The 22,683-nt window shown below is 38.1% G+C and overlaps 1 protein-coding gene across 7 annotated transcripts; it reads right to left on the minus strand.

Moving 5' to 3' along the window:
* Positions 1–8: 8 nt before the first annotated feature.
* On the minus strand, positions 9–22,607 carry GTF3C3 (general transcription factor IIIC subunit 3). 7 transcript variants are annotated; one of them, XM_052791076.1, is made up of 20 exons: positions 22,432–22,607; positions 21,186–21,288; positions 18,485–18,672; positions 17,941–18,064; positions 17,240–17,431; positions 16,793–16,958; positions 15,596–15,743; positions 13,776–13,848; positions 12,671–12,757; positions 11,518–11,621; positions 10,736–10,907; positions 10,072–10,274; positions 9,354–9,455; positions 8,298–8,433; positions 7,411–7,648; positions 6,862–7,052; positions 6,066–6,190; positions 3,183–3,335; positions 2,124–2,250; positions 9–505 (listed from the first exon to the last, which is right to left on the minus strand). In XM_052791076.1, the coding sequence occupies exons 1-19, from the start codon at positions 22,528–22,530 to the stop codon at positions 2,128–2,130; spliced, it is 2,727 nt and encodes a 908-aa protein (XP_052647036.1). In that variant the 5' UTR covers positions 22,531–22,607; the 3' UTR covers positions 9–505; positions 2,124–2,127. The 7 variants fall into 7 exon arrangements, 6 of the variants coding, with proteins under 6 accessions (XP_052647036.1, XP_052647035.1, XP_052647038.1 ...); XM_052791075.1 differs by lacking the exon at positions 9–505 and having other exon boundaries at positions 1,819–2,250; XM_052791077.1 differs by lacking the exons at positions 9–505; positions 2,124–2,250; positions 3,183–3,335; ... (1 more) ...; positions 6,862–7,052; positions 7,411–7,648 and adding an exon at positions 7,788–8,174.
* Between the last annotated feature and the right edge of the window lie 76 nt (positions 22,608–22,683).

Genomic DNA, 22,683 nt, shown 5'->3' on the forward strand with positions numbered 1-22,683 from the left:
AAAATGAATTTTCTAAGCAGTGAAAAGACGGTGGTTTGGTTGGTTTTTTTCCTGTCAATCTGGCCTTCAGCAAATGTGGATGGCAAACCGCTTTCTACACATGTCAATGCTGGTATCAGGTAAGGACAACTGTAAAGGTATTCAGTTTTTAAGACAAAACAGTAGATGCTTTTATAAGCAGTCTTTTAAGTATGGCTTGAGTTGGTGTGTTATATAAAATAGCTCTTTCTTCAGCAATAAACAGCTATCAAAATTATCATGGTTAAACCAAGTAGTTCGACAATATATGTAGCGTGTTTGAAACTGTTACCAGTTCTGTTAGTGAGGCTTGAGGTACAAGCAATAGGATTCTGAGTATTTCAGACTCAGTTTTGGAAAAGAATAATGCAAAGAGAATCTGTGTACTGGATCTCTGGCTTCTGTTTTCTAAGCATTAGTTCAGTGCGGAGGGCTGTATTTCCTAGGACATAAAACTTTTTTCATATGAAGGGACAGGAGTCATTTGCTGCAAAAAGAAAAAATCAGTGGGGTTACAAGATGTGAAAAGGCCAATAAAGAATAAGGAAAACTTCAACAGAAGAATTTTTACCCCAGGATGACACAACAATACTATGCTTGTACATACATTGTGAGTCAGCTCCAGTTCACACAGCAAACAGTTGGCTCTCATGTCAAAAACAGTGATGAGGTACGACCAAGAATGAGAAACAAAATGGAGGTAAGGGAGTCATTCACTCCCTTCTTCTGCAGCTTATGAATACCCCAGGCTAACACAACTAAAATGGTTATTTAATCTATAGTTCTGCAAACTTAGCATGGGACTTGTATTTAGGCAGTGCTGCCAAGTACTATTTCCAAGTAAAACATGCTGTCCTTTTGCAAGTTAGTGAGACTTTCTTGGTATTTGTCTCTTACCTTTGTATTCTCACTATCTCTAGTGAAGTGGACATACAATATATTTTAATTTAATGTTGGACTTGAGATAAAAGAAGTGCCTTACCTTTAAAATTAGTCTAGGCAATTCCACCAGACTTGTTTCTTAATCTGATTGCAGTTGTGTGAAATGATTACAGAACATAAATACGTATAAAAGTGGGCTGTAAGCACATAGCAGTAGTTAGCTGTGATACTGTAAGTAACGAGTGCTTGGGAGGCAACAGCACGGTTTGTTTTCTATTCAGCAAACTACCTTGCTGAAAAACATTCTTCAGCCTTATTTTTCTGTAGTGCATAACATACATCCATTTCTATATACACATATAACTATATACTCTCTTTATTTATGATAAAACATTGCATCTTGCTTCTCTTGCTGGGTTGGACGCAGCATGCTTCCACCATCATATGCTACTGTTCAACTGTCAGAAATAATTAAAAAGCCAGACCATTTGCAATGTGTGTTAAATAACAAGTTGTATGATATTATTTTTGCTATAAGCTATTCAGTGGGATATATGTTTGCGGAGAAGGAGTAAACATTATCATTAACCTCAGCATTTTTACTAACAAGTTCAGAAGAACAAAGGTCACACTGATTTCAGTAAAACAGAAATCGATCTCCTTCAAATAGAACAGCTGCTAGGAGTATGAACTCCTAGAAAATTCTGAATACTGTAAAGATCTTGAAATACTGAGTTCTCCATCCTCTAGGGATTAGTATGAACCCATTTCTTCTATATTATTGTATTTTAATGCTGCACATTAAAAAACCCTCATCACCAGTGAATATGGCTTCTTGAAAAACCTCACTGGTAACTAATTGTAATATTGCACATGGTGAATTTTCCCTAAAAAAACCAAACAAACAACAAACCACACTGGGCTTCAGTTTTCACTGTTTGATTCTATATACAAGACAGTATCAAATTACAGAGCAGTGCATCAAAGCAGAAGAGCCAGTAACAGACACACTTGGGCATGTCAGTGTTGTACTCGGAACAGACGGTTTCCATCCATATGCGATACAGTTCAAACATCAGAAGTAGAAAAAGTCCATAAAGCTATATACGGCACAAGCCATGTCTCTGACCATCTATAGAAAAAACCGTACATAAACCCAGTTTCCCCAGCACTGCATAATGCAAAGGTTAATACAAAGAGTATCAATTCCATCTGCCACAAACCTCATCAAACAACTGTGTAGGTATACAACATCTTTTGAGCCATTCTAGTATTTCCGCTGCTCTGATAAATAAGTGACAAGTTAAAGGCAGTATCTCTTCTCAAGTCTGTCTGATCAGTTTCTATTCCCTGTAAAAATAATTATTAAAAAAAGTTAGCTATATGCAAAAATAGTATAAAACTTAAAGACATGAGTAGCAATTACAATGGAATCAAATCACATATTCATGGTTTATAGAGGCTTTCAGCTGTATAGAAACAAAAGAATTATTCCTTGTGCCCTCCCTCTTTAATGAGTTTCCAGATGTTGTTAATCACCAAAGAGTTATATAATTACATAATCAAAACATTAGCTGTAAATTAGATAGGCAGCTCATGAAACAGGAAAGTACTATCTTGTCTTTGTATGCAAAGTATATTTGTTTCTACTATCAGAACGTGAATACTGCCTGTATCTGTTACATGGTCCCAAGATTGCTGCTTTGAACTCCCAGCACTGGCTAACACCCATGTTTATTACTTTACCAACCCTTCCCATTTTCTAAATACACTTGTAATTTTTCTACCTACCCATGCCAAAGCTAGGTAAAAAAAACCTTCTCTCAGAGCAGATTTGTAAATGTATGACACTTCAATTAGGATGATCTAATACAGATCAATTAGAGCAAAACCATGGCTCAGACGCATGCCAGCATTCTTAAGACTGGTTCATATTGCCCTGGCATGCTGTTTTATAGCATGAGTGGGTATATAGAACTTCCAGTTATAATTTATTGCATGTAATATAAATAAAGTTCAGCTCTTATTCAGGTAAAGTTGTTTAGCAACCTACTCCAGCCTATTACTAATCCTTCAAAATTCATAAACCTTTGAAATTAACACACGCTTATATACATTACCAGGTGACAATCGGATTTGGGCTTCCAATGACAAGGAACTACAATACAAATTAAAGGAAACTCACCTACACAGATTTTATGTACTTACTTTAACTATGGCTGAGAAGTTATTAACATTGATCTGACTTTATTCTCTGTACATAACCTAAAAAGATACAGTACCTCTAAGGTAAGAGGAGGAAGTTCAAGTACTTTTTGGTAATAGTGGATTGCCAGGTGGAGTAATCCCAGCTGGTGAAGGCCACGGCCAAGGTTGTAGAAAGACTCTTGACATGGTCCACGCAGGTCCAAGTACCGGTGAAGGAAGGAGAATCCCTGTACACATATTAAGCACATTTGTGAATGTTCCCTTTAAGAAGATGGCAGTAAAATATGCTGGAGAACAGGTGTTTAAATGTTCTATTTAAAATTTTGATCTATACTTCCCCACAAAACCACATGCAAGTTGAAGGCAAAAGTAAGTCACGTTTGATTGTTGAGACCATAAAAACCATGCTCTGTCAGTCTCGCTGCCATTGCTAACAATGGGTAGATCTTTTTAGTAAACTGAACACAGTTATTTAGTATAGTGACAGCACTAGCTTGCTAAATATGTAAGTATGTATGTACGTGTTTATGTAATATACACACAGATAAGATGATTGGTTCATATTTGGAAGAGCTGACCACCTTAGAAAACATGCAGCCAAAGGACAGGCTAGAGCAAGATCTTATTTTTCTTAAAAACATCTTTAAAAAGATAATCCTCCACCACTTTTTTTTTAAAGGAGAAAAAAAAACCCAAACCTTCATTCCCCTTCCTCCACTCTTTGCCTTGGATAGTAGCAAGAAATGGTTTAATTCTACAACTTTTCAGAATTCTACAAAATTCTTAACTCCCTGAAGTACATATCAAAGTGTTATCTCTGGAATGCAAGCATCTTCTTTTCCTGATCTTGTGCTCCATATAAATGTTTACTCCAATACCAGTTATCAGGGAAATTATCAGTGTATCATTTTATAAAGTGGCCAAAAATAAATGTCACTGAGTAAGGGCATGAAAAACCCATACATCCTAAGCAATAGGCAAGAGTTCATGTCCCTTCTTGAAGCCAGCAGATGGTTTACTGCCAAGTCTCCACCAGAATCTGAAAGGAAACTCATACCCAGCAATTCCAGTGCTATGCTTTAACAAATTGAAAGTTGAAGCACCCTGTAAGTGTTGCATTTTATTTTGCTTTTAGTTTAAGATTAAAATATATGCTCATATATTTAAACTGTATGGCTAGCAGAATCACAGGTGTACATAATTTCATTGCCAACTCTAGTCTGAATACCCACTCCTCCTCTGTGGCATGCTGTGGTTCAGACAGAGGAGCAGGACGCAACAGGTACTATGTGCTTATTTGGGTGCTGATGTCCCAGAAGATGTAAAACAGGGTAATGCATAAAGTGACAGTGACCAGGCACCAGTGGAACAAACTAGTCCCATTTATACACTGGCGTGCTGTAAAGCAAGAGAAGTGATTTGTTTCTCATCTGTAGGATGTCACTGCCTACCAGCTTGGTGTGTTACCGACTCACAGTGACTCAAGGTTTGTACGATGCTATAAAGATGAATGGCATTAGACCACACCTACCTCCCATACTGAACAAAAGGAAAGACAAAGAGGCATAGAGTATTATTTTTCATTAAAATGCGGTGTTTCATTTGACACTGAAGGAGCCCTGGGGGAAACTTTGGAGGGACAGATAGAAGAGGTGAATTCAGAAGGGAAAAATCAAGCATGCAACTTTTTCATCCTCTCCTGTGCATTTTGTTTTGTTACCACTTTAGAATGTGATGATTCTGTTGTAAATAGAGGACTTTCCTTCTAGGGACCATGTTGGTAATCAGAGAAGATACCTCCTTCAACCTGAGGAATTAGTTCAGACACAAGCAGCTACTGATCATAATTTAGGCCACCAGTATGTCACTGTGGTTGAATTATTAATCAACTACAACAGGAGCAAGAGAGGATGTAAAAATACCAAGTATAGTAAGCAAGAAATGAGGAGAAAGCAGGGAACTTTACCACCAGAGGATAACACAAATAGGACATTGTTCAAGTATGTTATAAAAGGAGAACATAGCAGCCCATATAAGACAGGTAGGCTGATTACAGAAAGAAGTGGATAAAAATATTAAAATTAGGCCAAAGTTTGCAAGTTCAAAATGTCTGAAGTTGGATACTGACATAATTGGTCTTGGTTTAGAGTAGCTGAGGCCCTATAGCTTTTGTCAAAATCAGTGCAAGCTACAGTTTTTCAGCAATTTCAGAAGTCATGAGAGCTCAGGATCCTCACCATATTCTGCTGACTCTGAGCTCAGTGGCCACAGGAATTAAAAGGCATTTCAAGTCAATGAAAACACCCGGTGGAGAGTAGAGGAAATTACTTTCAAGATTCTGTTTGGGAGTAATCAGCCTGCAGTTTGTAACTGGATCTGGCAGATGAAAGAAAAATGTGAATAAGGAACTCAAAAAATTAAGGGTAGCCTAAACTGGAGTTCACAAGATCTTTGTGAAGAGAGCTATAAGAGGCACCTAAAAGGGGGAAGATAAAAGGAGCACAGGCTAAAAACCTACTTTCTAAGTCTGTAAAGTTTGCTTCAATGATGCAGTTTATGAGACATGTCTACGAAGGGCACGTGGCATAGATTCTACTCTACAGCACTTCTTCGGAGCAAGGCAGGGCAAGAATTTGGAAGAAAATCCAGACTACAGCCATCAAGACTGAAATTGGTAATATTTTCACAAACAGATGGCAGCTGCTAGCATCTATGTGAGTAATCATTGTATACACACAGCAGAACAATCTAACTTTAACTAAAAGGAGAGGAGATTCAGATGGATATAACTATAGTTCAAAAGCATACTCATCTGTGTTCATGTTTTGCCACTTCCCTCTTTTGAAATGCCATATTAATTATGAAAAGTTATTTAAACAGAGTATGTTGTAGCCATAACTGTCTGCAAGATACAAAGCCAGGAAACACTATAGGTAAAAATAATCACAGTAACTCACCTGCACTAGAAGAGCATGCCTTTTCAACACATATTTCTGAGAAGCCATGTGGATGAAAGTCAAGCCAATACAAAGACTGTACAGAGGTTCATCTGGGTTTGCACGAAAGGCTTGCACATACTGTCCTAAAAGCAAATAACGGAATCAAGATGTTTGTTGTGAAAAGCATTCCTTAAGAATTTAAGGGTAAAAAAGAAAAGCTTCAAATTGGAATTGTGAACTAAGAAATCGTTTAATACACCTACATCAAAATATACAGGAAAAAACATGAAAGAAAATCTTTTATTTTCAGCACCCCTTGGATTCTGAAGGACGAATGCAGACTGTGGTGTAAAAACGTAAGCAGAAAACAATCAGACACAGAAGGCAAACATGGTCCTTGCTGGGATTTATATCCTGGAGGCCACACATCTTAAGTGTGACATTTGGAGGACTTGACTGAAAGCAGTAGGTTTACTTCAAAGGCCTGCTTAAAACATCCAACCAACTTTATTTGCTGTTTAAATTGGTCTGTTTCTGTCCTCCTTATACCTTATTATCATTAGCCTTAATTATCTTTGCAAGTTAGTTGTATTTGCAATGTGTGCTAAACTTGAAACATGCCAGCTTAATTTTTATTAGAAAAACTCTTCAGCGATGCTTTGATTTGTGTACAAAATAATTAAAGCACCAGACTAACACTGTGAAGCCACCTATCATTTTCTGATATATGAAAAAAATTACTTTAATAAATCTTTTTCAGAAAAAAATAATTCATTTGTTACATTTGTTAATATTAGAACATTAATGATACTACCAAGAGCGTGTTTGAAACTGCCAGATACAAACGCATTATGCCCATTTAGGACACACAATGCGTGATTATCAGGATTTTTCAGCATCAAGCGGAGACAAAAGCGATGGTGACGGACATCCTGAGATTGCATAGTAACTTGATTGAAGATGTTCCACAGCTGTGGTTTATTGACATTTTCCATTACCATGATTCTATAGAATGAAAAGTATACAAGAAATTACTAAATGCTATATAGTAAATACTGTACCTGCAATAAAACCTCAACAGTTTAGGGAAGATAACAAAGAAGAGACACTCAAAGAGCAGGTCAGTGACTGAGGCAAAGTTGAGAGTGAAAGACAGAACCAATGGTTCTGGCCAAATCAACCAACCTACTGCATTATGCATTTTTTTGAATTGGAGGCTATCAGTTAATTTCAATAGCCTTATCTGTTTTAGCAAAAGCTGAAAAGCATCAGCCTGCCTCCTTTAGCAATATTTTCAGCAGTATGATACAGCCTCAGTGGAAGCAGTTACAGAAGAGATTGCTCTGCCTTCTCAGTACCCCACCTGATATAGTTGTACGCTTTTCTGAAGTTCTTGTCCAGAATTGCAGCAGAGAGCCCAAAGTATTCCAGCTCCTTGCGCTTTTGTCTATCATCATAAAATGAATAATATTCCAGTGAGGAATCCACTAGTAGCTCTGCCTCCTTGTACCGGGAGAGGTCACACAAGGAATATATAGCCTTCAGGAGGAGGTTCCACCAGTCATCTTTTGTCAGAACACTCGTGAGAACAGCAAAAATTGCTAAAATATTGAAGTCAGTAAGTTGAGAAAACTAAAACAAGAAAGCTAAACTCTTAAAAAAAAAAAAAAAAGGTGCATATGTCAAACTGATCTTTTCAAAAACATCTCAGCATTAACAGGTAAAGACAAAATATTTTCTCAATTTAAGTGCAGTTTGTAAAACAGTAGCAAAAAAACAGTCAAAAATTTGGAACAAATGGCAAGAAATACACACAGTTCAAGTTGTAAACATACTACATGAATGCATTTAAGTTACTCTTTCTAATCTACCAAACAGTGCTTAAGAATGTGTAGCTTGGCTCAACTCAGTCTGGGCCAGTTAAAAAAAATCAAACCACTTTCAAAACATGTATTTCTATTATGTTCTAGATTTGTGTGTCTTATATTTGCACTGAGGAGAATGTTGGACCATATGATCTCTAGAGGTCCTTCTCAATCTGTATTATCCTGTAATCTTACTACTTTTCTCTGATTGGGGATTGTTCCTTTAAGTTATATTATCTTCATTTTTGCTGCCTTCTTTGCCCTAGAAATAAAGCAATGTTAACATGAACTGCATGGATTTAGCATGCAAAATACTAATGTTTATTTCATTTTTCAGAACTAAGGAGTTCATCTTGTTGCTTTGTTTTTAATAAACATTTGTTACCTTTCGCATCGCAATTTGCTGTCTCTTGGTCGTCATTGTCAGAAATTTTATCCCTTGACACCTTAATAAGATAGAGGTGTCTCTCTCCAGATTTGGAACTAGATATCAAACACACCTGAGCTCTGCTCATTGCTACCTAGAAACAAATTTAAGGGCAGCATTTCAGATTACATTAATACATCCTATGACAAAGGCAGCTTTATGGCCAATCCATCTTGCTCTTGTTGCATGCCAAAACAGTCTGCAACTTAGAAATGTCACAATAGAGCAAGATCACGAGAGAGAACATTCCTAAGAGGAGCATTATCTCTGCATTGTCTCATGCTCCAGTGCAAACTGGGCTATGCAAAAGAAAGATACAAACTCTTTAAATTACTTAAAACACTTCTCCTGGGATTGGAACATCCATGTATATATTGAAATCAAAACTATTTGCATAGAGGCATAACAAGAACAATGCCTTTCTGTATCAGTTTCAGAAATACGTGGATGGTCAGCTATTCAACCAGTGTAAGACAATAGTAATGGCTCTGACCAGATGGATAAAATTGAGGTCTAAATATTCCCCTCCCTCACTCCCTATCTGAAAAAAAACCAAAACCCAATGAACACAAAACCACCACCACTGTATTTACTGGCTAAACAAATTCTTCTTTGGTCATTTTATCACAAGAAAGTATTTAAAATAAATAATCTAAGAAATTCAAAGGAAATTGTTGAACTAGAAGCCAGTATCAACACTTCAAGAAAGCACTATGTTGACTGCTAAAAAGGTTAAGCAGCAGCTTTAGTATTCAGTGTGTTCTATGTACACTGAGAAACAGAGAGTTGAAATCACTGTATTAAGAATTATACACACAAGTGGTCCGCTCCTCTGAACACTACAGGCAGGAACACCAGTATTATAGGCTCCCTGCAAGATTATTATCTAACAAAATTATGGAGCAATATGCATATAAAAAACACTAGCTTTCCTCCTGAGTTTGTTTGTTGCTTGTCTTAACCCAACTCATAGCTGTCCAATTTCTTAAAGCGTAGCTGGAAAGATTGGCTTACCTTCAACAGCATTGCCAGCATTGTAAGTAAAGTGTCTATGTAACCATACATTTTGCCTTGGGAATACAACAGTGTCGAACGATGGAGGAGCAGCTTTAATTCCTAGATAATATTGAACATTATTATTCAACCTCTTGCACAGAGAGTGAGTTTATAAAAAAAACAATTTTGTCTCAATGCAGTACTTAATAGGATTGTAAAAGGTTCTAGAAAGCTGTAAGAATCTTAGCAGCAGCAGGTAAGATCTCCCTAAATTGCCCTGCAGTAGTTACTGTTTAAAATTCTCAAATTTCAGAGAAATTTGGCGTAACTCTTACCTATAGTGAAGGTGCTGCTGGAGAGGGGATATAGAACCTTGCTACGCCATCAGTTACAATCAATAGAGGCCAAACCATGTAGCTCATATGTAGCAACTGCTGATGAACTTAATGCAAAGTGTTTGGTGTCGAGACTGGTTCTCAGTGGCCAAGAGCTTGTACATCACACAAAAGTAATCAGGTGGGACAGAGGAAATACTGATAAAATGGTCAGGGAGAAAGAGCCATAAGGACTCATCCCTGATACTCTGTAATGAATCATCTGCTGTGCTCTGGAGGCTCACTATGCTGTAGATAAGTAAGTCTCAATCCCTGGTCCTATATAGTTGACATCTTTGACCACTACCATAGTTTACCAGAGTAATATATCCTGAACTGGAAGCACAGAACACTTTACCCACCTGCTGGGCAGCGTTAGCATCCTGAGCCAGTGTATCTGGATCATACATTGGTTCCAGAGCCTCCAGAGCTTTTTCAGGTCGGCCCAGCTGCTGCTGAAGCGTTGAAAGTGAGATTCTTGCATCCAGATGCAACGGAGCAAGATCAACAACTTTGGCATAGCTTTCTGCAGCACGCTCCATGTGTCCCAACGCCTTCAAGCACTCTAGAAATACCATAAACAACACAATACACTTAAATGGCAGAAAAAAAAGATTCCAAAGCTTGCAAAATAGTTAACGTACTTTTCAGATACTTTTTCAGTTAAAACCACGCAAAACCTGTATTATTACTGTGAAAATATTCAGAAATATGTACTGATGCATCCACAGTTTCATTTAAAGCATCATCAGTTGACACAGGATGGAATGCAGAATAAATGCTGCTTCACTTATATGAAAATAAAGTATTTTTAGCTGAAGTAAATTTCAGTCTATAAGAAGAACAAGAAAACACTCCATGACAGGGCTGTCATAATAAATTCCAATTACAGTTTTGCAAATACCAATTATCATTCAACACGTGTATCTAAAATTCCTGTGATCTTAGATAAACGTCCCTGGAAATGCTCCGCATTATATTATCATCTCTCAGTACCACGTGTTCAGCAGTCCTGCTTCTTCTCACCTGCATGCCGAAGCCAGACAACAGCCAAGTTGTATCGTTCTGAACAGACAAGGGAACTCAAGAGAGGCAGTGCTGAGTTGTATTCTCCAACATCCAGAAATGCCTCTGCAACATCCAAATACAAGTCACCCATTTCTTCTGGATTTTGTTCCACTAGAGTGGTCAAAAGAGGCTTAAAAAAAAGCACACAAAACACTAAAAGCACAAATAACAAACAAGAACATTTCTTTAAGGTATGGTTATTGGAAGCTCATATTTTTATGCTATGATTTTTATTCTATTTGCATTCTGAACTACACTTCCTTTACTTAAATGTTAGTTTAAAAGTGAAAAATAAAGTTCAGAGTTCCTGAAAAAGCCACATTTTTCTATTCTAGACATTTCACATCCATACATTTCACATCCAATGTGTGAAAGTGCCCATCAGCGAGGAGCGCTCTTTATGAAAGAACAGGCTTCAGATTTAGTAGGGCTTTAAAACAAAGTGAAGATGTGTTCCTTAGTGTTCAACAACTTTGCAGTGTGATCCTGGGCCTGTCACAGCACATAGGCTGTGATTTAATGTGCTTTAGTAATACTTCCACTGGAGGCATAATTTATAAGGACAAAAAATAGTATTTCTGCTATTATAGGTTTGCTAGGTTTCTCTCTTGGAGTGGGAAGGATGCAAAAAGAATCTCCACAGCTCTCTCAACGACCTCAGTCATATGAAGACAGGAAAAATTACTTGCTTTGGTAATTTGTTAGAACATCCCCCAACTTCTGAGTTGGTTTCTACTTACATTGAGCGGCTCTAGGATGTTCAAGTGAACCAAGCACACCATCAGCTTGACCGTGATGTCTATGGGAACACCCTCAGGTATGCAGCAGCTGACCTTCTCCACAGCTGTGGGAAGATAAAGAATTTCTTTCTGAACCCATAGGCTTTAACAAGCACTTCACAAGCATCATATCCCCTCCAGGCCACGTTCAGCTCCACTGAAGAAAATATATTCTCATCAACTCTAGCAAATGTTGGTGTAGGCCTGGCCTCTCCCCTTCTTTTGTATCTTTCTCGATAGTTGGCACAACTTCTTCCTGCTGTCTCTGATTCTAATAATTTCATGTGAAGTATAAAGTGCTGTCAGTCTGCATCGATTTCAACAGCAGGATCCCATAGGATGTGCTTACAGCCTTCGCCCTGTTAAGATGTGCTTGCTTCATAATGCTTTCCTTTAGCAATTTATGCATCTGTACCCTCTTCTCCTTGCTTTTTGAAGGAAATACCCTGTCTTAAGGTAGTTGTTCTTATTAAGCTAAGTCCTGTGTACCAGGGATCTGGCTGTATACATTGCTAAACACAGAATCCAATCTGACGAGAATGCAAACATGAGACAAAGAAGTTACCCATGACAATGCTAGCAAATTAAAGTTCACACAGTAAAACTCCATTACCATATTTCCTTCACATGCAGTCATGACACCTCCTTAACTACCCTGTTTAAGTTCTCCTTCACTTTAATTCTTACACCAGTCACTCAAAGGGTGATTGCTTTAACCTGAGAAAACTGTGATTTCCAAGATAAGGCTTCCCTATTACCTTCTACATCCACACCCAATTACTGTAAATCACAACAGGCAGATTAATTCATCATTCTCTGAACATCTTAATTCCCAGCATGACAGTAACAATTCACCTACTGATAAATCCTTACAAAATGAAAAATTTTCTCTTCAAAGTGAGTAAGCCCTGGGAGAATGCTTTTGGCTTTGGTGGCTGGCTGGTTTAGAAGTAAGTTCTGATTAAGGAAGACAGTACACAAGAAACCTTTTCTGGATGAAGCCCTATTTCTCTGCTGTTAGAAATCTCTCCCCATTTTTATATGATTGCAACCTGGTTCCTGAGCATATAATCAGTTGATAACTTGTACGAAATAAAAAAATTAAATTACTTACCTGCAGCACTGGATTCAGCAACTGGATGACTCTGGTCGTCAGTCACTGCCTCCTGGCTTTCCTGAGTTTCTACCACTGCCTCCGTATCTTTTAAAAAAGATTAGCAAATTACCCTAGTAGCACCAGCTAAGCCAAAAGTGACTTGCTTTTGAATCCATAATCGATTGGTAGCTTACTCTGAAAAGTGGACTTTTTGGTTTTTTTGAAGGACAGCAGAGCAGGAAGCAGTCAAAAAAGTTATAAAGCAACAGAGGGTGAGGAACCAAGCTCTTGGGTTGTTTATAAGCTTTGTCTTAAGAAATTGCACGCCCCAGGTAACTTGGCAACACTGTGTTACAATTCCTAGACTCATCATAGTTTTGCTTCTTATAAATTATCTGTTAAAAGTCTCTATCGGGACAGTTGTTCATTGATCAACTGTATTTTCACCTGGTCCATTAAAGCAAAAAGCCAACAGAAGTATCTTATACCTACATTGGGTTTGGACCAGATTGCTGAAACAACCAACCACTTTAACCATAGAATAGAGTGTCTGCTTGTGGAGTTGGCATGCTGTGATCATTCTACAGCCCAAACAAACATCTTCAGACTTAAGCAATGACTTTCACAAAGCAGGTTACTCAAAGACAACCTACTTTATTCAATTAGAAGCTAATATCCCTAGATTTGTATATACCAAAACATTTAAATGTTTAGTAACACAAGTAGGGTTTATGAAGAATATTAGTCTCAGGTCAAAGGTTGGTATTCTTGAGTATAGGTGCCACTAAGCTTATCTAATTTTTTTTCAGAAGCTATTTAGCTGGCAGAAATAACTGGTCTGATGCGAACACTCAGGGGAATGTTTAGAACTTTAAAAGGCCTCCAGTTGCCTGGAGAGCAGCCCTTGTCCTTAATGAGTCAGCAGGGCTAATTGGACATCAGAGTAACTCCTTATAGAAAGCTGAGGTCATGCCATGTAATTCATTAAAAACACTGAAAAGTTTCAAAAGAGAAAAGCCTCAACATGCATCAAAACATACCCGTGAGTTCAAAAGGTAACAGAAAGAAAGATGTCATATTAGATGAACAGCAGGGTCATACTAACCGCTTGTTAGCTACTTACCTTTTTTCTCCTTGGTTGGACTTTTTTCTGATACTTTCTTTTCAAGTACAATTCCTGCAAAGTCTGTAATAACCTAAAACAGATGAGTAACTCGGATCATTTTAAAGATTTAAAGGATATATGGAGTAACTAGCCCACATGGCAGCTGTTTTAGACATCACAAAAGTTATCAGAAGAAAAGCTGCATTCACTTCATATGGGGTTAGTTGACTAGCATTGAGTTTGATCACCTTATGTCTTTGTCCACTATTTTTGGACTACTTAGATGATCCAATCAGCATCTCTTTAGCAAACACAACAGTTACTTTCATCACAACTTGAAAAGTTTTTAACCTTTATATCTTCTTTTAATGCCTTTTGGAAGACTGAAAAAGAAAGCAAAGCACCAGGTAAACAGCTAAGCTCTCCACAGATCTTTCCAAAGTGCTCCAAGGATTCCTCAGCCTAACACATTGCAAGGAAACCATATGGTTTGTCTTAGTTAAAAGAAATAATTAAATAAAATTCACAGCTACATTCAGACATTTTACAACAGCCCTGGTCATACACATCATGACCTCAATAAAACTAGTATAATTCAGTAGAACAACTAATTAAAAAAAATAGAAACCAAAGACATACAATTCAAGACATTCACTTGCCAATGGGGAGCTGCAAGGGGGGAAATGCACAAGTGTAAAGGACCATTGGTCTAAGACCCAATGCAGTTTGGTATTTTGTTCGTGAGTTGAAAAGTAAATATTTAAGTCATTACTGTTGCCAAAACAGGAGTGATAAACACAGAGTACATGGCCCTTAGAGGAACATACCAGATGATTGTGTTAAGATAGTTATTTTTTAAAGGCTTGATTTACCAGCTCAAATACAGTTTCAGCTGCTGAGGAACAAGGAACACCATCACAGGAATAGACCCGAGGAGAACCATCATGAAGAAACAGGGGAACGGTTCTATGACTGAGTACTGTACTACTAAATTTGGCAGCTAAATACTGTGTACATAAAACTGACTGTTTGATTTTTAAAATGGGAAGTACAGAGAAGGGTCAGACGAATTGTTTGCAGGTCCATGATGCTTTGCACTGACAGAGAGCAAGCTAAATAAAATCTTAAGGAGGAAAAAAAAGGAGGTAATTTAGTATCAGCAAGTAAGAATGTTCACAAGGAGAAAGTCCCAACTAACAGTGTCTCTTCAATCTATCTTGGAAAGTATAACAATGGCCAGATACTAAAGTCTTTCCTCGCATAGCCAGACCAAATCAACTCAGAAACCTGTCTCAAAAGTGAGGGTTAAAAACTGCTAGAACAAATTGGGAACAGATAAGCAATCTTCTCCAACTTCTGATGACTTAAGAGTCAAGATGGATTGTCTTTCTGGAATGTATGCTTGATGCTTAATGCATGAATTCTTGGTTGTAACACAAGTATGCCAGATAAAGCACCACTGTGTGCATTTGAACCATTAGACCGTTCAGTGTCACCCTCTTAACCTTCAAGTTAGAGAATGCCCTTTGCTGGTAGTACTGACAAAACCAGCTCAAAGGTCTTCTCTGGCTACTAAGATTATGGCAACTGTAGAGAGGAAGGATCCTCAAACTTTAAACGTGGAACAGCACGCAAGTCTATCAGCCCCCAACTTATTAAATCAAGCCGTTAACATCAACGCTGATTTCCATAGGACTAATAGTAAGGAATCTGAATCTGGTCAGCTCTGTCACTATAGAAACATGACCATATTTAAGCACTACAGGAATATAAACTGTCCATCCTGACTGGCAAAGAGGTGCTGAACATGATACAGAAATGCATTTAATTCTCCATACCGCCAATGCTTTGTCATACTGTTTGGAGGAAATATATAGTTCAGCTGCAATGTTAACATCTTCCATGGAGACAAGGCTCTGGTGTTTAGTAAAGGCTTCTTCTATTATCTCAATAGCAGAGGTCACATCATTGGCTTCATAATAACTCCTATAAAACACAGATATGAGATACTAATTAATTGAGATAACTGACAATATGTACTTTGAACACTAGCAAAAGGATTTTCATATTTCTTTTATTTTTGCCTATTAGCAAATATTTTAATTAGCAAGACTAAGTTACAAAAGACAGTGAGAAAGGGGGTGTTTTTTCTTTCCTTACAACTGTTGACAATTTTTCTGTATTTCAAATAATTACCTTTTTTTATCCCCCTATATGTTCGGACATTACTGGAGTTTTCATCACAATATCCCCCACCTGGAGCCACATATCAATAATATATCACACTAACCTGGTTTCAGAAAAACCTTCAATAATAACATTGTTACAATACACATCCTTGTGGTTTTTTGGTGCATTTCACAACCATGAAGATCAAAAGACTTAAACTGTTTTGAAACAGGCCAGTAACAGCCTTCTACACATCATGCATGAGAAAGCTGAGATATATAGTAGTTAAACAACTTACTAAAAACTATGATAAGAGAGCTACGCACTTTAACCTCAAGCCTTCTCTGTCTCACGCAAGCTTCTATGACTTGATCTGCTCTCATTAGCAGAAAAGGGGAGGAGGCAGATTTCTACCTGCTCCAGAAACGAATCAAAAATGACACATAAAACTTATTCTTTTGCAGATGGTTTGTATTTCAGATTGAATACTTCGTTTCATTTGGATTTGCTGGCAGTAAGCTTCCAGGTCTAGTGATATTATACAGATTAAAAATGTACTGCATTTGTATATAATTATACTACTGCCATTTTTCTAGTAATCAGTATTTGCACTTTATTCTCTTAAGAGAATGCAACACTGCTAAGATGATGCCTTGATCCTACACAGGATTAATTCCCACATATCAGGCTTTGGAAACATCACAATAGTTGGGGTGAATGCTTGTGGGGGAGTCACCCCCAGCAAAAACACCTGCATTCCTTTATTTCAGCTACATACCCAGCTTGAATCAGCTGCAGAGCTTATTAATACCAGCTTTTGAGAAACTCTGGAAAATCAAATCACAGTATTTTTAAATCCAACTTACTTTGCCATGTCTCTAGCCAACTGCATAAAGCGCTCTCCATCAGAGGGAGACAGGAGATTCAAAATACGCCTGTAGCCATCCATAGCCATCTTATGTTCCCCCAACTGTTCATACAGGCTTGATCTCTCCCATAGATAACGCACATTGGTTGGGTCATATTTCAGAGCTACAAGAAAAAGCGTATTAGTAGCCTAGTTTAGGAAAAGGCAACAATGGATTTCACATTCATTTCCCTGACTAGATGAACGTTAACAAACATACACAAAGTTTTTCTAAGAAAAAGACACCCTATATTAAAGATTCATTAATCTTTTACCAAAGTCTGGACAGAGGTACCAGAATCTTTAGCAAACTGCAGCAAACTAAATGAGAAAGCAGAAAAAAACAAAACGATTGCCATTAGCACCTAACATTTATTTTAAACTATTACAATGGTTGCTACGCTACCTTTTGTGTAGCAAAAAACAGCCTGTTTAATATTGTCCTGTTCCAGTGACATTTCTGCTAGTCTAACCCATTCCTCAGTATCACTCGGATTTAAGTGAGCTGCAATCAGTTCAAACTGTAATGACTTCTCCATATCACCCTGATCTTCATAGATCATGGCAAGAGTGGAAAATGGCTCATGAGCAAGAGGAGCTGTGAAAAGACAAAACGAATGATTAAGAACTATTGATTTAAAACAACTCTGAAAACAATTAACTTGCCTTTCTGCAAACAACAGATATCAGAATTATATGAAACATCAACATTGCTGTTTAAATTCAGAAAACACTTGCAGACAAGCTCCAGTTCCTTTTTATAAACTATTAAACAGCCTGACCAAATCTAACAACAACCATTTATAGCATTATTCTACATTTTAAGTCATGCTGATGTTTATACCTTGGTTCTACAAAGACAACAAAAGCAAACTGTGTAAAGCCAAGCAAAGGCCCAGGCCTCTGCAGAATTAGGGTGCTAGTTTCTTTTTATAAGCAAAACAATAAAGGAAATGCACTACATATTCTTAATTCCACACTACTTATACAGTGACTTTCCTTGTACTGAGTACTTTCATCATCAGTGGAGCCACACTGACTTTTTCTGATGCACATGGCAATATCACCCCATCCTTAAAGCCAAAAAGGTTTACCATTCTAACATACCTTGTCGAATGATTTCCATGCACATTAGAATAGCCTCCTCACGTTCTCCTCGAGCAAACCTGATATTGGCCTCTCCCATCAGACCCCTCAAGGCACGAGGAAGTTTGCTGCGAGGTCTTTTCTCCTAAATGGAAAAGGGATATTATTTCTACCAAGGATTCAGTTGTGCCCAAATTCTGGAGACGTCACTCACACCTGTGCTTAACACAACCTAACAACAACTTATTTAAGTACTAGCGATATTAAAATGACTGACCAAAATATTTGCTGATTTTCAAAACTGACAGAGTAACTCTGATACCTAATACAAACATAATCCAGACACTGGAAAAACTCACTTCATTATTTTTGAAAGTTTTCAAACAGTAATCTTCAGTAATTTTTTAAAAAACAAAGACAGGTGACACCAACATAAGCAGAAGTATCCTACAGGGAATTATTTTCAGGCAAGTTTTTCAGCAAGTAGCTAAAATCACACAAACTGGCATTTATGCACTATGCTTCAGGAGATACAGGGAAGTTACATGAAAGTTTAAATACTTGCTTTCATCATTTTCTTGGTCTCACGATTAAGTACCATCTCCAACACAAAAACATCTCCAGCTGTGGGTTGCTCAGTAGTTTCTTCTTCCTCTTCTTCTTCTTCCTCTTCATCCTCCTCCTCTTCATTTTCCCCAAGCATGGACGCAAAGACCCGATGAACAGATTTACTGACGCCATCTGAAGTTTCTCCTGGTTGAGAAAGAAGCAAAAACAGTCTATGATATAATCAAGAGTACACACTGCTTATTAGGACAAGTGCAGAGAAAATGGAATTCTTCATAATTAGTAGCCCACTTGAAACAGCTATTCTATAAGAAAAAGGCCTGCAGAAATGCAGAAGAACTATTAACAACCTCTTTGGTTTTAAAACTCTGCATTATTCATCACCAATGCTTAGTATGCCCCAGCCTCTAACATTTTTTGGATATTTGAAATGAAAGCATGGAGTAACACACAGAACGAAGCAACAGTTTATCCAACATTTTTCCCAATCCATACAAGAGAAGCATATTAAGTGATTTTCAAGCACTAAACTGGTTGGATGGAATAAAGCTTTTCAGCTGAAGAGGCTAAGTGGGCAGACAATTATACTAAACAATAATTCAGCAACCAATTTTTAGAGGTAATTTAAAACAAGGTCTTGTAACCATTCTAACCATGACAATAAGTACCTTTCAATGTGTGTAAATACAAAATCCAGATTATTCACGTTTCTCCAGAAAAAGAAATAACAAAATTCTTTAAAATAAATAAGAATATGATGCTACATATCCAAAACAAATATGCTTAAAGCATATGATTTTAAAAATTTTCACATCTTTTAATTGCAACTTTTCATTATTAAGTTAATCCAGGGTTATAACTGCCCACAAGTCTATATCTATGCAAAATATCAAAATATGTAGTGTTCAAAGGTTTCAGCTGGAGGACTTGGCATCTAAAGATTTGATAAAAGAATAACCACAGTATCAAGTTGGGACTGAAAAATAAATCTATCACGTATTGCCTATATATAAGAGGGAATTGAGTACTACACCTGAGTTTATAGTTATTTTTCTGTTTGGTTTTTTTTCCTGACTTGGATATATTTAGTTATTTTTATTCTGACTTGGATATTAAGCATCTAAAAATCAAGACTTTTCTTCCTCCCCTCCCTTCATCTGAAAAAACCCTAATTATTAATTTAATTTCCCTTTTATTTCAGTCTCCTAGGCTGTAGGAATCATCTGAAGATTGTAGTAGATTAGCTCTGAAGATTCATGTATCAAAAGTGATTTTAACAATGACCCTTTCTAACATTTTTCTTCTGAATATCCTAAGTCTGATTCTAATAGCAAGTCTTTAAATAGAGATAAATATTATCAATGCTTCCATGATTCTGACTGCTCTTGAGACTTCTGTGTTCTCTACAGAGGAGCAGAAGTAACACTATCACACAAATCTATCAGGATATGTTTTTTCTTAGATAAAGATGATGTGCATGAAAAAACATGTAACAGACTGGGAGGAATACAGAGCAGAAAAGAGCAGCTTAGAGGTATTTCAGAGATATCAGCAAAAAGAAGGGGTCAATAAGGAACCACAGATATCTGGCTTCAACCACACTTCCAGTGTTCATTTTCTGTCCTTCTAGGATGTGGTCTGGCCATACTTTCAAAATTGAGGTTCCACTGACGCACATTTTAGGTAAGACAATTTAAGGCCTGTTTTTGAAATTTAAGAAAATGATGAGAATTTGCAGTGAAAGTAGCAAAAGGAGTCTAAGAACGAACACAAAGAGATCAAAAATTGCACTTTGCTATCTCACAGCAGTGGCAATCTCACAGGAATATGCCCTGATGCATGGAGTACAGCTTCTGAAGAGAAGGTGTCCGAAACAGACTGCAGCACTCTCAATCCCACACCCAAATCCAGAATCTGAGGCATGGGATCAACAAACATGGATACAAACTAAAGAAGACAGAAGTGCTGCTCCTACCACGTCCTGCAAGTCCTTTCACTATGCAGGAACCCCAAGGAAGTTAAGCTTATTTTGCTAAGGCACCTAAGGATATATTACCATCCTAGTAACTGCACAAAGGAAGCCAGCCAGGGAATCTGTAGCTAGGAATATCCAGCAGAAAATAAGGAGAGAAATAAACGTAGGCACTCTAAGCAGGCCAAAGGATAACTGAGCAAGAGAAAAAACACAAAGAGAAAAAAAGAATCTCCTCTTTTTAACTATTTTATTTCACTTCGGATGACAATGGAAGAAGGCAACACTCACACAGTGGAATCAAATATTCTGAAATATTCAAGTTTCAGCAAAAGACTAGCGAAGACGTGAACAGGAAAAAAGCCAAAACAAAACAGACAGAAGACTTTTTGAGATAAGTTAAAAACTTCAAATTATTTGTAACTTTAGAGAGAGTAAATAATTGAGACCATGTAGTTAAGAAGCCAGGAGGGGAAAAATTGAGGGTTTCCCAGAAAAAGATGGCCAACTGGCCAGATCCAGTTCCTTAAAAACACTGAACAAAGTTAAAACCCTGGCTATGACTGGGAACATCCTACAAAGATATACATTCTAACACTGTGCTTCAATACCCACAGGTTCGAAAGCAGCAGCCAGGTATTTATAAGTCAGCCAGCTATTAAAGAGCAAATGCTTTCAATAACCTTTTAAATACATTTTTCACTGAAATTATTATGTTAACATTTACCATCAGTTTCATCCTGACTTTGGGATTTCCCGGATGCTTTTCTGGATGAAGATGGAGCCTCTACATCTTCAGCATTTTCCTCAGCAGATGCATTTTCGCCATCCTGCGCACACCAACAATAATCAGCTTTATAACATGACCCATTCCTATTTCCCCTAATATTTACAATTAGCATTTAGACCACGGGTGAAACGGCATTTAGACCTGCTAGTTAAACAGGTGGAATAAGTGCTATATTTTTAAATGAACAAAACCCAACATTACTTGCTTTCAAGATGTCTACATTCTTATCAATGTGAGGTGACTCAGATGGTGACTGTTCACATCACTTTTGACTGAAGAGACTAGTCCATTGCTTATTTGGCATTACAGTGAGGTAAGATGACACGGTTAACTGTATTAAAAAAAAATTTACAAATGCGCAACAAATCCTTTTAGAAGCCTGCCTTTTTAAACACAAAATGAAATATCAAAATAGCACTTGGTCATCCAGTAGGAAGGTTGCCATAGGATATCACTTGTCCTTCCATGACAGCTGAGTTCTGCTGAATTTGCTCTCTGAAGACCAGGAAATACAGAAATTCAGTTGCATTTTGACATAAAGATAGTAAAGTTAAAGTTAACTGCAACACTCCAAACAAGCATACAGAATTTCTCAGAGTACCTCCATCTGCTTGCTTTAGACACAAAGCTGTGTCTGCCTGTATTTATTGCTTCCAAGAAGCCACAACAATTACCAAAAGGAGTCAGACTGGATCTCTTCCTTAGATCTCACACAGAAGATAGTGGGGCAGCGGTAGCACCGTACGCTAGATGATTTTATATCAAAATCTGCTTCTGCTCATTGCTCCAGCCTGAAGCAGAAATTAATTATGGTGCCTGAAGGTAACTGCCACCAGCGTTTGCCAAGTCCAGAGATGCAAGCCACACTGGCACGAACGAAACTGCTGCATTCTGCACTTCGGAAAGGTGTACACTCCCCTGAACAACTTGCTCTCCCAGTACCTAATGACCCTTGCAAATTAAAGTTAGTTTCTCATAATTTTTGCACAGAAATTAACAACGACATAGACATAGTCAACAGCTGAGCACAGCAGCACTTCACACGAGCCCAGGCACACACACAGAAGAGAGGAAGCCACGCTGCTCCTGAAGCGGCCCGTGCCCTGCCAGGTGCTGTCACGGAGGGAGGCGGGGAGGCGGGAGGGAGCGGGCCGGGCCGGGCTGTCAGGCGGGCCAGACTCACCTTCTCGCGGCTCTTGCGCTCCTCTCGCCGCCGCTCGAACTCCTCGAAGGAGATCTTCCCCTCCAGGTAATCGATCAGCTCAGGGCTGAAACCCGACATCGCGCCGGCACCGCCCGGGAGCGGAAGCGGCCGCAGCCGGCGCAGGGGAACCTTGTTCGGGGCAGGACGCGCGTCCCTCCCGTTATGGCGCCCGCCTCGCCCCGCGCCCTCACGCACGAGTTCCGCGCCGCCGCCACGGCCCGGCCCGGCCCG

The sequence above is a fragment of the Harpia harpyja genome, chromosome 7, assembly GCF_026419915.1.
Source record: "Harpia harpyja isolate bHarHar1 chromosome 7, bHarHar1 primary haplotype, whole genome shotgun sequence".
NCBI lineage: Eukaryota > Metazoa > Chordata > Aves > Accipitriformes > Accipitridae > Harpia > Harpia harpyja.

What these genes read in the sequence shown, in the direction of transcription:
- GTF3C3 (XM_052791076.1), bottom strand. Translation starts at nt 22,530, where the DNA reads ATGTCGGGTTTCAGCCCTGAGCTGATCGATTACCTGGAGGGGAAGATC. An exon ending in AGTATGACAAAGCATTGGCG is followed by an intron (nt 13,849 to 15,595) that starts GTATGGAGAATT and finishes CATCTGTTTTAG; the next exon opens with GTTATTACAGACTTTGCAGG. An exon ending in ATGCTAACGCTGCCCAGCAG is followed by an intron (nt 9,456 to 10,071) that starts GTGGGTAAAGTG and finishes AATATTATCTAG; the next exon opens with GAATTAAAGCTGCTCCTCCA.